Source organism: Rhipicephalus sanguineus, chromosome 1 (genome assembly GCF_013339695.2).
Source record: "Rhipicephalus sanguineus isolate Rsan-2018 chromosome 1, BIME_Rsan_1.4, whole genome shotgun sequence".
NCBI lineage: Eukaryota > Metazoa > Arthropoda > Arachnida > Ixodida > Ixodidae > Rhipicephalus > Rhipicephalus sanguineus.
Window position 1 is genome coordinate 230,389,051 of NC_051176.1, and position 16,238 is coordinate 230,405,288.

General features: G+C 44.9%; 1 protein-coding gene across 1 annotated transcript in view; it reads right to left on the reverse strand.

Annotated features, from left to right (window-relative positions):
• Positions 1–15,771, reverse strand: part of LOC119373986 (E3 ubiquitin-protein ligase ZNRF2) — a 25,383-nt gene extending 9,612 nt beyond the window's left edge. The window contains exons 1-2 of the mRNA XM_037644048.2: positions 15,129–15,771; positions 8,829–8,924 (exon numbers count right to left, since the gene is read on the reverse strand). Of these exons, the coding sequence (XP_037499976.1) occupies positions 8,829–8,924; positions 15,129–15,477 (445 nt within the window). The 5' untranslated portion in view covers positions 15,478–15,771. The remainder of the gene's footprint in view (positions 1–8,828; positions 8,925–15,128) is intronic.
• Positions 15,772–16,238: the final 467 nt, after the last annotated feature.

The following is a 16,238-nucleotide window of genomic DNA, read 5'->3' on the forward strand; positions in this document are numbered from 1 at the left end:
GTGACCCACATCACAGATCCATCGAATACCTGCAGAGGGGTCATTCGTAATATTCCTATGGAACACACAGCTGAAACCATCTTGTCAAGTCTGTTGGACTATGACAGACTAGGCCTCATTCTGACCGGACGTCGCATGGGTGCCACAACGTCCATCTTAGTCACCTTCAGGGGTACCCGTGTGCCATTTTACATAAGCTACCAGGGTGGCATCACCCGATGCGTACCCTATCGCCATAAGACGGAAGCCTGTACTCTCTGCCGCAAACTTGGACACAGACCAGACGTCTGCCCAGGTGCCCCACAGTCCTTGTGTCCAATGTGTGGAATTCCCAACCCACTACTCGATCACGACTGTCAACCTAAGTGTGTGGTGTGCCATAATGACCACCCCACCGGCTCACCCCAGTGCCCGCAACGCTACAAGCCCAATCCGAAGCATGCACCCTCCCCGTTCGGCCCAGATGCAGCTCCATTCTCCGACCCGAGCACATCTTTCAAGAACACCCAAAGAGGACGCTCAACCAGTCTCACAAGACAACAACGCCGAAGCCGCAGCCGCAGCCGAAGCAAAAGCATTCATCAAGACGCCGTCCCCCGGACTGGCCCTGGACATGAGGTAGGCTGGGCTGATGCAGCCTCTCCAGAAAGCTCCATTCAAAAGCAGCGCAAACAAATGCAGGATGAGATGGCTAAATTGAGGGCAGAAAATGCAAAGCTACGTCTAGAGCTCCAGTCCTTTAAACAACCATCCACTTCCACGCACTCCTCATCCTCACCTCCCAACCCCACACCAATCTCACCACTACCAGCTCCTCCCTCTACCACCCCTATACCCAGGGACCCCGCTCAACCACCTGCGCAAAAGCACAAAGCCTCGACTCCCACAGTGTCATTCGAAGATCGAGTAGATAAAGTCTAAGCAAAAATGGAGAGGGTCGACAGACTCAAAGAAAAAGTAAGCAATCTCGAGGAAAAACTAGACAATTTTATTGCCTTTTCCACAGCCTCTTTGCAGAAACTCCATGAATCCGTAGCCTCGATACAACAAGCCATATTACCAATGCAGCAAACCTTAGATAGAGTTACGCAGTGGATCGACACGGTCCACGCTAACCATCCAGAGCTTGCCCAATCCAAGCCAAACCCACCTACCGAAAATGGAACCTCGTAACCGCACTGAACTCTGTGTATGGCAATGGAACTGCAGGGGGTTTCGCCGAAAAAAGGCAAACCTCCTGCAGTATATCAAATCACAAACTACCCCTCCCCCAATCATTGCGCTACAAGAAACAAATGGTGTTGTACAGATGCCAGGCTATAGAACGCATCAAAACCCGGCCGATGACAAACCTAACACCGCCGTTTTAACTCAGAAGCACCTTACAGTTACATATTCGAAATTTGCCGACATCGACATTGAGCACGACTTCCTCCAAATACTACCTCCCAAACTTAACTCGCCACTCTTATACATTCTTAACGTATACAGTCGACCACAACACAAAAGCCATCGTTTCGATACCCTATTCGCCCGAGCTACATCCTCGGCAGGCAAACACACCCTTCTCATAGTAGGGGACTTCAATGCCTCCCACCCAGCGTGGGGTTACACCACATCTACACCGAAAGAGAGAGCCCTTTGGTCCCATATCCAGGCACACCGTTTTACACTGCACAACGACCCGGAGATGCCTACTCGTTTGGGAAATAGTGTAAACAAAGATACGTCCCCCGATCTCACCCTGACTCACAATGCTCCCTCGGCGGTTTGGACTAACACCCAAACTAACCTTGGGAGCGATCATTACATTATTAGCATCACTCTGAAACTAAAACACAGACCCATTGCACCCAAACCACTAACGCTCACAAATTGGGACAAGTTTAGAGAGACCCGCAACAGCACCGCCCCCTCACGCATTGCAGACCTTACGGAGTGGACTCAACAGCTTCAAAAAGACGGCGAAATCCACACCAAAACTGTACCCCCAGATACCCCAATAACTACTCTTGACTCTAAGCTTCTCCATATGTGGGAAGCAAAGCAATCGCTATTGCGACGATGGAAACAACAGCGCCACAACAGAAAGCTCCGCATAAGGATAGCGAAGCTAGACAAACAAATCGAGCGATACGCGACTCAATTGGCTGCGCAACAATGGGGTCAGCTTTGTGAAGGAATGCACGACAGCCTCAGTAATAAACGAACTTGGCAACTCCTTAGGCATCTGCTAGACCCCACTTCTCGCACACGACACTGCCACGCCATCACCAAACTGCTACACGAGCACTGTGACCACTTAGGACAGCTGTTCGATAACCTCCGCACGTTGCACTTACCCCAATTTCGCAAGGATCTTGTACCCTCTTATACAGGGGAACCTAATGAGTCATTAGATGCACCAATTACGGAGGCAGAAGTTAGGCACGCCCTCGCAACACTCCGTACAACGTCGGCCCCCGGCCCCAACCGCGTTAGCAACAAACTCCTTAGAAATCTTGACCCCATTTCAATTAAAGCATTGACTGAATACTTTAACCACTGTTTCGACACGGGCACCCTTCCACCTTCGTGGAAAGACGCCAGAGTCATATTTGTACCCAAACCAAACAAAGTTCACCAAATACAAAATCTTAGGCCCATTTCCCTAACATCGTGCCTCGGGAAGGCTATGGAGCATGTTATGCTTGCACGCCTCCAGAGGCACGAGGAGGATAATGGGCTACTCCCTCCGCAAATGATTGGCTTTAGAACCTCCCTCTCGGCGCAAGACGCAATGCTTCGACTTCAACACGACATCATAATTCCTAACCAGAGCAAGGATACTCAGGCGATCCTCGGCCTGGATATACATGGAGCATTCAATAACTTAGCCCATTCAGCTATATATTCTGGCCTCAACCACACTTCTTGTGGCTCTAAAATGTACTCTTACATCAGCAGCTTCCTCACAGACTGCACAGCAACATTAACATTAGGACCAGAACACTCCCCAACTTACACACTGGGCAGCTTCGGAACGCCTCAGGGGTCGGTGCTCTCTCCCATCCTTTTTAACCTGGCTATGATACCTACAGCCACCGCTCCTCAACATATCCCTGACTTAAATTTTTCCATCTATGCCGATGATATCACTTTATGGTTGAAAGGAGGCTCAGATGGACACATTCAAGACACACTACAAGCAGCTGTAGACGTAATAGCTGCACTCACATCTCAGATGAATCTTTATTGCAGCCCTAGCAAATCAGAATTACTCCTTCTACCAACTCACCATCGAAACAAACACGCTCCAATGATAGAAGTGCACATTAATGGGTGCCTGATTCCTAAAGTCTCACGCATTCGTGTACTAGGTTTATTTATTCAAAACAATCGACTTAATACGCACACACTCGAAACTTTACGCAATAGCATTGAAAACACCCTAAGACTGATAGGAAGAATCTCGGGTAAAAACGGAGGGCTCCGGGAGTCAGAGCTACTTCGTCTCGTACAGGCTTTTGTGATTAGTAAAATCACATATACTCTCCCCTACCTTCACCTTAAACCAGCAGAGGAGGACTTCGTCAACACCCTCCTTCGCCGAGTTTACAAATATGCTCTAGGAATTGCGTGCAATGCCTCTAACGCACGACTCCATCAGACAGGGGTCATAAATACCCTATCAGAAATTACTGAAGCTCATTTAACAGCTCAATACGCTAGGCTCGCGACCACTAGCGCAGGCCGTCATACTTTAGCTACTATCCGCATTAACTTCACCTCTACCACCAATGCTAAGCATAACATTCCCCACCACATACACAACCAATTACTCATACCGCCCCTTCCTAAAAACATGCACCCTACTTATCATACTAAACGTCGAATCCAAAGAGCAAAGGCCCTTCAGAAAAACTTACAAGGAGCCAATGACGTGCTCTATGTCGATGCGGCAGAATACCCATCTTCCTCTTCCTATGCCCTTTCTGCTGTGGATACCAACGGCAAGGCGATCACAACGGCATCCGTCACTGTCAACTCCTCGGAGGAGGCAGAGGAGGCTGCCATCGCATTAGGTTTATCCATCCCCAATATCACTATGATTGTTAGTGACTCTAAAACTGCCATACGTAACTTCAGTGCAGGTCGCATCTCACAAACTGCCCTTTCAATTCTTAATAAACATTCTCCCACGCAAGACGTTGCTCTCATATGGACGACCGCGCATGCAGGGCTGTGTGGCAATGAGGCGGCTCATGCCTGTGCTCGAGGAATGACAGGCCGGGCACAGGCTACAGACGACGCCTTAGACCACGCGGCACCCTTCAGTGCGAGGGATCGTCTTTTGACCTTCCACGACATAACAAACCACTACCGCCTTCAGCGCACAGTATAACCCCCCTTACACTGGGGAGCTACTCGCCACCACGAAATACTTTGGCGCCAGTTACAGACCCGTACGTTCCCTACCCCCTCTTTCCGCCATCTTATACACCCTGCGATATATCCCTCCCCTTTATGCATTTTCTGCCAACAAAGAGCCAATCTCGATCATATCATGTGGGGTTGTACTCTGAACCCACCACCTAACTCACTAAACATTAGTAGTAAGGAGCAGTGGGAGGCTGCTATGTGCAGCTCGGCGCCCGAGGTCCAGGACCAGATCCTGGATTGGGCCAAGAGGGTAGCGGAGACCTACGCGGGGTAGGATCCTCTGCTCCCTCCACCACCGCACCCTTCCCTCTTGGGATAAATAAAGTCTTTCTCCTCCAAGACTTAATTCATACAACCATGGCTATTTCGCATTGTTTGACTGAATGGCACACAGTAGCACAAGCGCTGCCTACTTCTAGTAGGTTTCAGTAAAGTGTGTTCTTGCATCTATTTTGATGCAGTTTTTCTTGTTACTGAGGTGGCATTCTCAAAATAAAATTTACCTACAGTCGTTACAATTCCACCCACTCACTCCACAAATATGTAGTGCAAAATCAATGCATTATAACACTTGTACCAATCAAGTTTCTGCTGCTTAAGGCATTGCTGCAGCTATTTTCATGCGAGAACACTCATGCGTCCCTAGGCTGCTGTTGCAGTGCACTATTGTTAACCTTTGTCGCATTCTTCCTCACCCCTTGTCTTTGTTTATGCAGCTTCACAATGCCCAACTTTAACATAAGAAGTTTTTTATTATTGTACTCCTTCCCTCACAGGCGTGCAGAAGTGCACATGTGCAGCCACAGCTGTCACACAAAATCTGCATTATCAGGCAGAAGTCCAACACTCGCTTAAAAAAATGTCTTCTATTTATTGCACTTGCTTTTAAGATACACAAATTATTATGCATATGGATAAAGCGAGAGTTTTGAGTACTTCCAATAATGCCATACGGCAAGCAAATAAGACTGCCCACCCGACTAACATCACTTGCTTATTTACACGGAATGGGCAGAGACAAATGCAAAAGTGGGAAGCATGCTGCTGTGAACTGCAGCGCTGAACAACACATAGATAATAACACTTTCCATAGCAACACACTACATTTGTGCAAGACCATTAAACTCATTTCAGGATCCCTTTAGTGCACTGTGTTTTATGAGAAAACATAACCTAAACAGTGCACCTCGTGCTTGATTCCCCACATGAGTGCAAAGCACTAATTCCATTTTTTATTCTTTCACTATTTCCCGAAGCTGCTCACAATAACCTTCATCTTAGTCAACCTGAATTGTCACGGCATTTTTTAAAACTGAAAAGTATTAGCAATTGTAATATGGTATATAGCAGCGACCTCAAACTCATCTCAGCTATCGGGCCGCAGTTACGAAACTTAGTCCCACAAGGGCCTAGACAGTGAAGATGGTGGGAGCAGGGGAGGGGGGGGGTTGAACACATTGTTACCTATTGTTGCCATTGGAAAGACCGCCTTTTCACTTCTGAAGGGAATTTAAAATCAGGTTTCGAACAACATGTCGATACTGATTTCCACAATGATTAAAATCTGGATGCCGATCCTGAAATGCAGAGTTGTCGTTTGAAGTGGATGTTTCAAATGATAGTGACTGCATGGGGTGCCTCAGGAGAAAAAAACAATGCTTTAGACCAGTCCCATCTCTGTAGCTTACCTGAACAAAGCGGCATTTTAATTGCTATGGGCAAGAAAATAATGCAAGTACTATGTAGCGAAATGAAAAAACTTTGTTCTGTGTGAAACCATGGGCCGCTAGCGAAAGGTCTGTAGGCCGCATGCAGCCCACAAGCCACGTGTTTCAGCGAACCCTTTCAAAAATTCTTAAAAATAGGCTCTTCAAGGAAAAAAGAAAAACCACTTCAGAAAGAAACTGTTAGCTGCAGCGTAAGTCAGGAAATGTCAAGGGTGTGCTAATTAGTTAACTGGTTAATTAAAATTTACTAATTAACTTTACAATTAGGAAAGTTTGGAGGTTGTTGTCATAGCAATCTTGTAGCAACAGAGAAAATTATGTCATACCGTTTTTTTTTAAAGGTCATTGTTAAAGCCCTGCAGCATAAAAAACCTGGGTTTTTTGTGCTGCATTTTCCCTAGCTAGGAAGCCTCGATGCTCAGCAAACAGCGTTATATTTTGCTTATTCGGAGGGTGCACGATGGAGGCTAGTTATCCATGGCCACAAGTTTTCGGATAGCTAGAGAAAACAGCACATATATTTTGAATTGAATGCCGCAGTCATGCAGTCATGGCAACACAGTCACGGCAACACAGTCACCAGCGGATGTTGCGTTTGCTCAAGACTTCTGGTGCTTCTTATGCATAAGAGTTTCGGTTTCATGCAGAACAAGTGACAAGTTCCAGGGCTTTAGAAGGTGATCTGGCATTGTTGTCATTGTGGCTATGAACTTGCCATTGACAATAACTGCCAATTGTGGCTAGTTTGCCAATTGTGGCAATTAGGCAATTTTACTTAACTAGCTATACAATTTGCATATGTCACACAATTACTGCTGTCCGATGAATCTGACAGCTTGCTTGTGAAGAGAATTTATTTTTTTCTCGAAAAAAAAAAAAAAAAACTACCTTTAGGAATTGCTGAAAGTGTTTGCTGAAACGCCCGGTATTGCTTGACGCACTTGTGCATGCAGACTATTTTTTACGTGGCACTTTCACAGCTCTGTTGTGTATTAACAAAGCTGTGCATGCCACAGATATATTAGTGTAGGTGCTAGTATGTAAAGCAAAACTTTAACAAATATAGAAAGGAAACCAAATGGCCTGAAGTGATGCATTTCAGCGCACTGACTTATTCATCTTGTGCTGCTTTCTACTGCAATTGATAAAAAAATGTATTATATTGCACTGTGCAGTTCATGATCTTTAAAGTGAAGTGCAATGCCCAAATAAATTCATTTGGTTGCCGGTGTACACCTGGGCTGAGGTCACACCCATGATGCTAAATATTATTAAACCAGAGGCCATATCCTGAAACAGATAAGTTCTGTGAATCCTGGTCCGCTGAATAACGGGACATTTTATATAAAGCATTACCACAGAAACTAAATATCACACCCTTCTGCTACCTATTCTGTAAGCAAACATTCTTGATTCTGAAAGGAAGTGAGAATGGCAGCGACAGGGATAAGTCCTGAAAAATTATTTAGCCATGCTGGCTGTGGTTGCTTTGCAAACTGGCCCACTATACTGAAAAGTTATCCCATCTTGATTTTTAAAAATATTTCATTTATTCCGTACTGTGGACTCTAGTTCTGAGTAGACAACACAACGAAAACTGAAACAGTGATACACAACAAAATAAACAGCAATGTAAGCACAATAATAATATTTGGCAATCTGGCCATGTATTCCAGTTAAGCCATTCCATTGACTCAACCACATAACTTGATCAAGTGAATTAAAAGTGGGTGAAACAACTCTGTCACGACAGAGTTGGCCAAAGCCATGACCTTTAGATGGCACATGCAATGCTCTGCCCTCTAGCTGTTCACTTTCATGGGCATTTATTACGCGTATTATAACCTAACCCTAGGAGCACTCGCCAGCAGCACTCACTGATGGTGGCAATTAGCAGGTCTGTTAAGCTTCGGGTGTCATATAATATGCGATGTTCGGAGCAGGCAACTATCAGACAGACGTTATGTTTCGTTATCGCCATCTGTCAGTGTCACGGGCTGCCATGTTGGAGGATTCCACAGCCCATAAAAAACATGCGAGCCCATTGTGGCATCACATAAGTTATTCTTGTGAGATTGGGAAGTAGATTTCAGGCATTCTGATGCATTACCCCTGGTGGCATAGCACTGACACATACACAACACACAAAAAAAGCTACTAGTAAAATACCTAAAGAAAATGGTAGTGAATACTGCATTCATGGCTAATTTGCTAGCATACAATTTCTCCAAGAACTTTCCCATGCATTGGAACAATTTAGAACCGCACTCTCGGAATTTATATTCCACTGAAACAAGCAACAACATCATGCAAGTGAAATCGATCCTGTGAAACATGAGTGTACAAGATTCTTTCCTTGCTCGTTTTGAGAACAGCATTCTTCAATAAATATACTTTACAAAAAAAGAGGTTATTGATATGATAAGCTAATACACAGACGTGCATCTCTTGCTAGCCTCCATCCTATAGTTCTCCTTGAAAATGACAGAGTTGTGCAAGGCTTGTTTCGATAGCTGGCACTAGGCTCTGCATTGTGTTCTACAACCCTTTATATACAACAGGGTCTCACTATGCAATGAGAAAAAAGGATAAAGGCCCTTTGGCTCCTTTTATTCTTCTGATTCACACAGAGTGAGCGAGACCAACTAATCGAGAGAAAGAGAGAGGTTCTGGTTTTACCATTGTAGCTGATCCTTGGTTTTGTCAAGCACATGACAAGGTGACACTCCACATCATCAGGTAGAACAAACTTTGAACAGACAGGGCACTTGATACCTGCATGCAACAAAAATGAAGTGGGAGGGGAGGATTAAAAGTTAAACAATAGTTGAACCATAAGGTTGGGGAGAATGATGTTACAAGCATCGTATACTACCATGCCCAGGCCCTTCAATTAAATGCTGCAGATAAGGGCTGCAATGCAACAAACACTGTGAAGGTGCTTAAAATTGAGTTCATATTACACAGAACCATATCACAATACATGAATATTCTTTGACTCAACATCATTGGAACTAGACTGTTGTACTGCTCATTTTTTTAAAATCTTGGGAGTGCTCAGAGTGAGCCAACGTCAACATTACTAATGGAACCCACTAATCATACAAAAATAGGCATCCCGAACACAGTCACAGCACATCAGGGACATTAGCACATCAGGACAAACAGTGCAAGATGAAAACACGGACGCAGAAGGCTTGCACCACATCCGCACTTATGCATTTGTTTCCGGAAAGTATTTAATGTCACAATGCAGCTGCCTTTCTCAACTGGCACTGTACTATGTTGAAAATGCACAGTGAACTGGAAAGAAAAAAAAAAGTGAAAACGAATTGAACATAGCATAAATCCACAAAAATAATACAGTTATGTTCTTAACATGAAATGTGCAAAGAGATAAACACAAGCACTTCTGTTTGTCACTTCTCTTGTCCCATCTTTGTGCACTTTACCGTAAGATCAAGTGTACCAACAAGCCCTGTTAAGCATTTTTTTGCAGCTTAAATGTGCCATGGTGGCTCACAAAACAGCAAAGAAGAGATTCATTTTTGTAAACTTGACAGCTGACTTACCACAACAGTCTGGCATCATTAAAGCACATTTTCTCATTTCCACAGCAAAGAGTACAGCAAGAAGGAAGACAAGTGCTCTCTTACATTCCAAATATACAAGGAGGTGTCATGGAGCTATGGGCACATTTGTGGTCACATGCTTTTTAAAGATAACATTTGCTATTGCAATGTTGTGTTTCTACAATTTTGCTTTGGTAACGTGGAGAAATATGTTGAGCACCAATGCATTTCATTCCAAGTTTGAATGGAACCCTGATACAATTGCATTAGTTTCAGTTATGTTACTAAATATGTACAATATAATAAAGCAATACCGCATTTCCAGATGTAAAGATCCTGCAATTTTAAGATACAAACATTTTAAAGTGGAGCAGCACATGTAAAAAATGAACACAGTGAATACAGAATCAGCACTGTTCCTTTTGCACCTGTGCTGTTAGCGCACACACAAAAGCCTTTGTTCATGATGACCCACTAAGCCTTATCAAAGATCAGTGTTAGGGTTAATTACTAGAAGCTCATTAGCGCAATAGGCTACTTTAAAAGTTAATTGGCGATTATAGCGCGATGACCGAGGATTGACACTGCAACGAATTTTCGCAAGCGTAGATTATTGCCTCAATTTCAACACAGTAACATCGACGCTTGGAAACAACTGCCGAAATGCATGGGTGCCCGCAGTACGACGTGAACTGCTGTTTCTTGAAGTCGCGGTAAGCTTTGCGCTGGCGATAATGTACCAATCACAGGACAGCCGTAGCTCGATCCGCGACAAGATAAGATAGATAGCTGCAACGCATCCGGCTTCGTCACGTGTCGACAACGCCGGACACGTTCGCTACGCCAGATAAATGAAAAATAGTTACAAGAAAAAAAAGCCTCGAAACGTACGGTGACTTCCCATTATACCGATCGTGGACAAGTCGCCTCTCACACAATATCTTCCAACGAAAACGGCGAAGCCACCAGAGAGTGAAAGCAGCCTGTGTAGGGATGCACTGGTAATTGCTGTACCACACTCGGACCTATTGTGTGCTTATGTTAGCATTGATAAGCGATCCGGTCCGATCTGCATGTCACCGGAACCAGATGCTTGGGCGAGGGCGCTTGCGCGTGCCACCGATCACCACAAGTGGAGATCAGTGGCGCGTGCTAGCGCGAGCTACCGGCAACAACCAATCGGGAACAGGCGTCTAGCAGATGACCAGCATGAGCGCACATAAATTAGCTTACAGGGCAGAATTTGGGGTCGTCGCTTGTTCCGGGCAAGTCCCGAATTCCTGAGGGAACTTGCAAAGCGCAGTCAGCTGGTCGCTTGCGGCCAATGCGACGCGAAGATGGCACGACCACATGCACACGTGCATGACGTGCGAAGCGAATGGCAAAGTCAAATACGACGCATAAAAAATACAAAATAAGGCTAACAATTGTACAGCCAGCATAAACTAACTGGTCATCTTCGCGACTGCTTTCGTGGAAACATAAAAGGGGGAAAAAAAAAAAGACGGCCTGCAACTGCACTGTTCTGCGCAGTCCAGATGCTGATAACGAAACAACGTGGGCGAAACAAATACCGTAATCACGGGTCTACGAGTTATTCTTTCCAATGCTACTTTCTGGCAACCGGCAATAAAGATACAGAAAGTCGTACCAAACAGCAGTTACCGCACGTGTGTACAACCATATGACGATAATTTTGACCGTTCTTGATGCCGAGAGAAATGGCGCTAACAGAGTTAGCACCTTCACACACACACACACATATGCAAGGAAGGGGCGACGAAACTTTCTTGAAAGCAGATTTAACGTTTTCAGCTGGTGGACCAGCCTTCGTCAGAGCACTCTGACGAAGACTGGTCCACCAGCTGAAAACGTTAAGTAAATCTGCTTTCAAGAAAGTTTCGTCGCCCCTTCCTTGCATATAATACGTCGGGTCCAGCGTGAATGACGTTCAAAGAATTCTATATATATATATATATATGAAAGAAAACTAGTCACAGTGAAAAACATAACATTTATTCAGAGCTTTCGGCCGGGGACCGGCCTTATATATATATATATATATATATATATATATATATATATATATATATATATATATATATATATATATATATATATATATATATATATCTTTTTGCACGATATTCCCACTTGCTCTGTTATCAAACGTTAGCTTGTCTAACTTTAAGGGTGACCGCCATCGGCACCTTCAACGGAGACAGGCGTAACTGTCAAACCTGCGCTGTTGCTTCGATGTAAGTACGCGCGGTACAAGAAACATGGCCGGCTATGGTGGCTATAATCAGGTGCACCGAAACAAAGTGCTAACCGCGCTTGCACCGATTGTCAGCATATCAGTTGCCTCATCAAGCAAAGTGTATGACTATTTTCGTAGCACGCATGCACGGAAAGAAGAGCTGCTTGCGCAATTTTTCGACTTAGTGTGCCTGTTGTCAAGTGATTAGCACGAAGTCTGTAGCTGTTCGTATGACCATTATTATTATTATTTTTTTAATCGCCTTCTCTTTAAACCGGTATGCAAAATCCGCGAGTGCACGTCCCTCACCTTACCTTGTGTAACATCGCAGACCTGTTTCCAATGGCTGAAGTTATTTTGTAATGGTATGCGTAGTTGGGCTGAAACAGCAGCTAAAGGGCCCAGTCAACCGAGGTTCACTTAGCGAGAGTCTATGCATTAAATTATCAAAGTGACGCAGTTCAGTGGCTATTACAAATGTGAAAGCTTGGGTACGTTTACTTATACTGATGTTGTTACAGATATATCAATATAATGCAAGTTCCTTAAACTGCCTTTCCCGCAGTGAGCCTGCAACGAATTCAGCATTTTTTTTCTTTTTTTGCAAAATGCGAAATGTTAAGTTCCAAGTGCAACAATATAAGGTGACGTTCACCACATATATGGTATATATATATATATATATATAGTTGAAGGAGTGGTTGCCTTTGGTTGCCGTATAAGTATGAGAGGTGGCACTTCAAGAAAACTTCATTTATTACGTCGGGACCGAAACGTCGACGTAATAAATGAAGTTTTCTTGAAGTGCCACCTCTCATACTTATATATATATATACACACATATATACACACATGGCATGGTCATGGGGACTCTCTAATGGCAACTTAGCTATGTGCTATCTGAAACCTAGTATTCAACGTCAGTCAGTCACACAGAGAGAAGCCCGCAGAAAGCGTATCCTGATGTTTTCTCTTTACGTGACTCTCCTATGCATATGCATTCACATTTAGCTATGTGCCAACTAGCTCATCAAAGTCTTTTTGAAGATGTCTTTTGGACCAACTATCTTTGGTACATGCCAAATTTTGAAGCAGTAAATGTTTTTAGACATCAATTTAAAAAAAATTGTCCAGAAAGATAACGTGCTTCGAAAAGGCTCGAGGAGCAAAATCACAGATTGGGAAAACCAGTTTGTATATATTTGTGGTGCCAAGCATTTTGATATACTTCTTATCTGCGCACTGTCAAACAATAAATGCCTCAAAAAAAGAAAACAAGGTAAATCGAATTGCTGCTAGCATAACGCATGACAGCAGCCACTTATGAGGTTCGCGGTTGCTCTAACAGGCAGTAAATAGTTGACATTACGCTAAGTTAGAAAAGTTCATCCTGTTGCATGTAGCTGTGGCCACGTGAAGACTGGGGTCTGTTTCTGCTCTCACTCCTAAAAAAGAGTTCTTTTTAAAGGAACAGTGAGGGGAGACTGGCTGGCACTTTTCGGAACCTTCCAAATATGGCGCATTCAGTGGGGGCAAGCACCTGAACACACACACAAGGAACGGATAGGTCTCAACAAGCATGTTTCTCCTACACTCACTGCCACATCTGTTTGGCCAATCACTATCACTTGTGCCCCGCTAGCATATCCTCTTATTAGATAATAAAAACCGTGTTTGTACGATGGTAAACATGCTATGACAAGGCACTGCAAAACATAGTGACAATAAACTAAGAGAGTTGCACAGTCGCATACATGTAGTGAATAGAATATTTGAGATATACACTAAGCAGCAGCGATACCCACATGTACAAGTAAAAACATTCTTCTTCTTCTTCTTCTTATCTCGGGTTTAACGTCCCAAAACCACGATATGATTATGAGAGACGCCGTAGTGGAGGGCTCCGGAAATTTCGACCACCTGGGGTTCTTTAACGTGCACCTAAAGCTAAGTACACGGGCCTCAGACATTTTCGCCTCCATCGAAAATGCAGCCGCCGCGGCCGGGATTCGATCCCGCGACCTTCGGGTCAGCAGTCGAGCGCCATAACCACTAGACCACCGTGGCGGGGCTACAAGTAAAAACAATTGGCACACTTTATTGAAGTGCAATAAATGTAACAAAAAATGCTGAAATTATTTAGCAGCTAATTTGCTCACAATAAAACTAAAGGACAATTTTATGTAGTAAGGTTTCCCACAGTAAATAGAGTCCCCAACACTTTTTGTGATAACATTAGAGTACACATAGCTAATTAAATAGTATGTACGCATATCATAAACAATACGCATATCACTAAGAAACTGTTTTGCAAACTTGCAATAAACAAGATGACATCTCCGTTATGCTTTTGTTATTACAGAAGCGTGTGACAATGATTCCGACACTGATAATATGCAATGACGAGACACTAACATCTTGAACTGACTTATAGCAACATGTAAATGCCAGTACGTCGGCCATTATTTGGAACGGTTGTTCGGCCTTTTACTTATTCTGCGAGAGGCTGTACGAATGGGTTGTTCTTTAACACAGATGGGCTACTGAGTAAAATTATCCAGTTCGCTCACACGCATAAATATGCGCGAATTCCATTCGATGCTGGTAAAAAAACAAAACAAAAAAAGAGTACTCGGAGATAGACAGCCAGCAGCAGTACTCGCTGTGCAGCTAAGAAAGACACGAACTTAATGCTACGTCTTTATCGTAGCAACGCAATACGCCATCCCGACATGTAAGCATTGCTGAAGGCTGGCCTGCCCGGGTGCTTTACTCTGTCTCGTCATGATAAAATGCGCAGATGCCACCACGGATAAGCATGTCTACGCAGTAGTTGGCCCGAGACGAGGCAGGGAAAGGCCTGTCACTGGCAAACAGCTGTCATCGGCAGCTTGAGCGGGTGCCTGTGACAGCACAACGAGGCATCAAAAGATGCGCGCTATGGAAACCACGACAGCATTGCCGATAGTGTTGGGATGCTGACGCAAGTGCTTTCACGATGCGTCCTCTCAAGGCCAGACGTCGCGTCGCCAGACTGATACTAAACAAATCAACAGCGGCTCGCATAAACTCGGATCGAAAACCGAAAGCGGCTCGGTTTCCTCGAACGACACGGGGCGCGTGATAGAAAAGAATAAAAGCACTCGCCGTTGAAGGAGACCAGCTGCACGGGCAGCGAGTGCGCTGCGAAGACACGGCCGAAAGGCGTGCTGTCCGGAGTGCTTGAGCCGGACTCTGGCGGCGACTCGGGCGTTCCGAAGCCACTCTGTGACGCCGGAATGCTCAGGGGCTGGCCCGGGTGCAGGTTCAGCACGCTCGACAGGCTGCGCGCCCGAAGCCTGGCATCCGTGCTGCTGGAGGAGTGGTGGGCGCCTGCGAGCAGGGAAGACAGTCCTCCGCCTGCAGCGGCGGTTGCCGCCGCCGTTGCTCCTGTCGTATCACCGGAGCCCGCCGAGACGCGCGGGTTAGACGTAGTCGTGCTCTGTTTGCCGCCCATCCCGTCGGGAGATCGTCTATCGGAGCAGACTGCTGTTGACGCGCACTAGTGCAGGGAGGCGACGAGCAGCGCTCGCTTCTACGTGCATGGCGCGGCAAAGACGCGTAGCGGGTAGGGGTGCTTCTCGACTGCGCTAACGAAACGGCAGTGAGGTGGCAGGTTTAGCATCGGAAACGGCGGCTTCTTCTGATCCATTATTCTCCAGCGAAAGAAGCTGTTCGAACGAAAACTACGACATAGCCCCCTCAGCTAACTGCTGCCATTTTAGCCTGCCGGAAGAACACTGATCCTATTGGTCAACAAGACAGTCAGCTGATCGCCTCAATGCATTGAAAACCTGAAACGCAGCGTGCTTCACGTGTAAATTCTAAAAGAAGAAAAAGGTTCGAATAAATAACTGCAGATACATAAATAAACGTGACATTATTTACATATTATTGCATTAGATATATTGTTCGTTTGTGAGCCACGGCAGCCACTACGGTTAGAGAATGAACAAATCATAACAAAACTGTGTTGCTTGCTGCTGAACCTGGCTGAACTAGTTTACAATGGTTTACAATCGAATCAATTGCTATTATGGATTATCTTGGGAGTATCATGGTTTCATTAGTCGAAGTTTAACATGAACATTGTAAACATGAGTGGTATGTGAGTGGTGAATACCAGCCTACTGAACACTAGGGTGCGCAAGGGTCGGGGGCATTGTCGCCAGTTTCGCCAGTGACAAATGTGCTTGCTGATGGGGCCGTGCTCGTGCG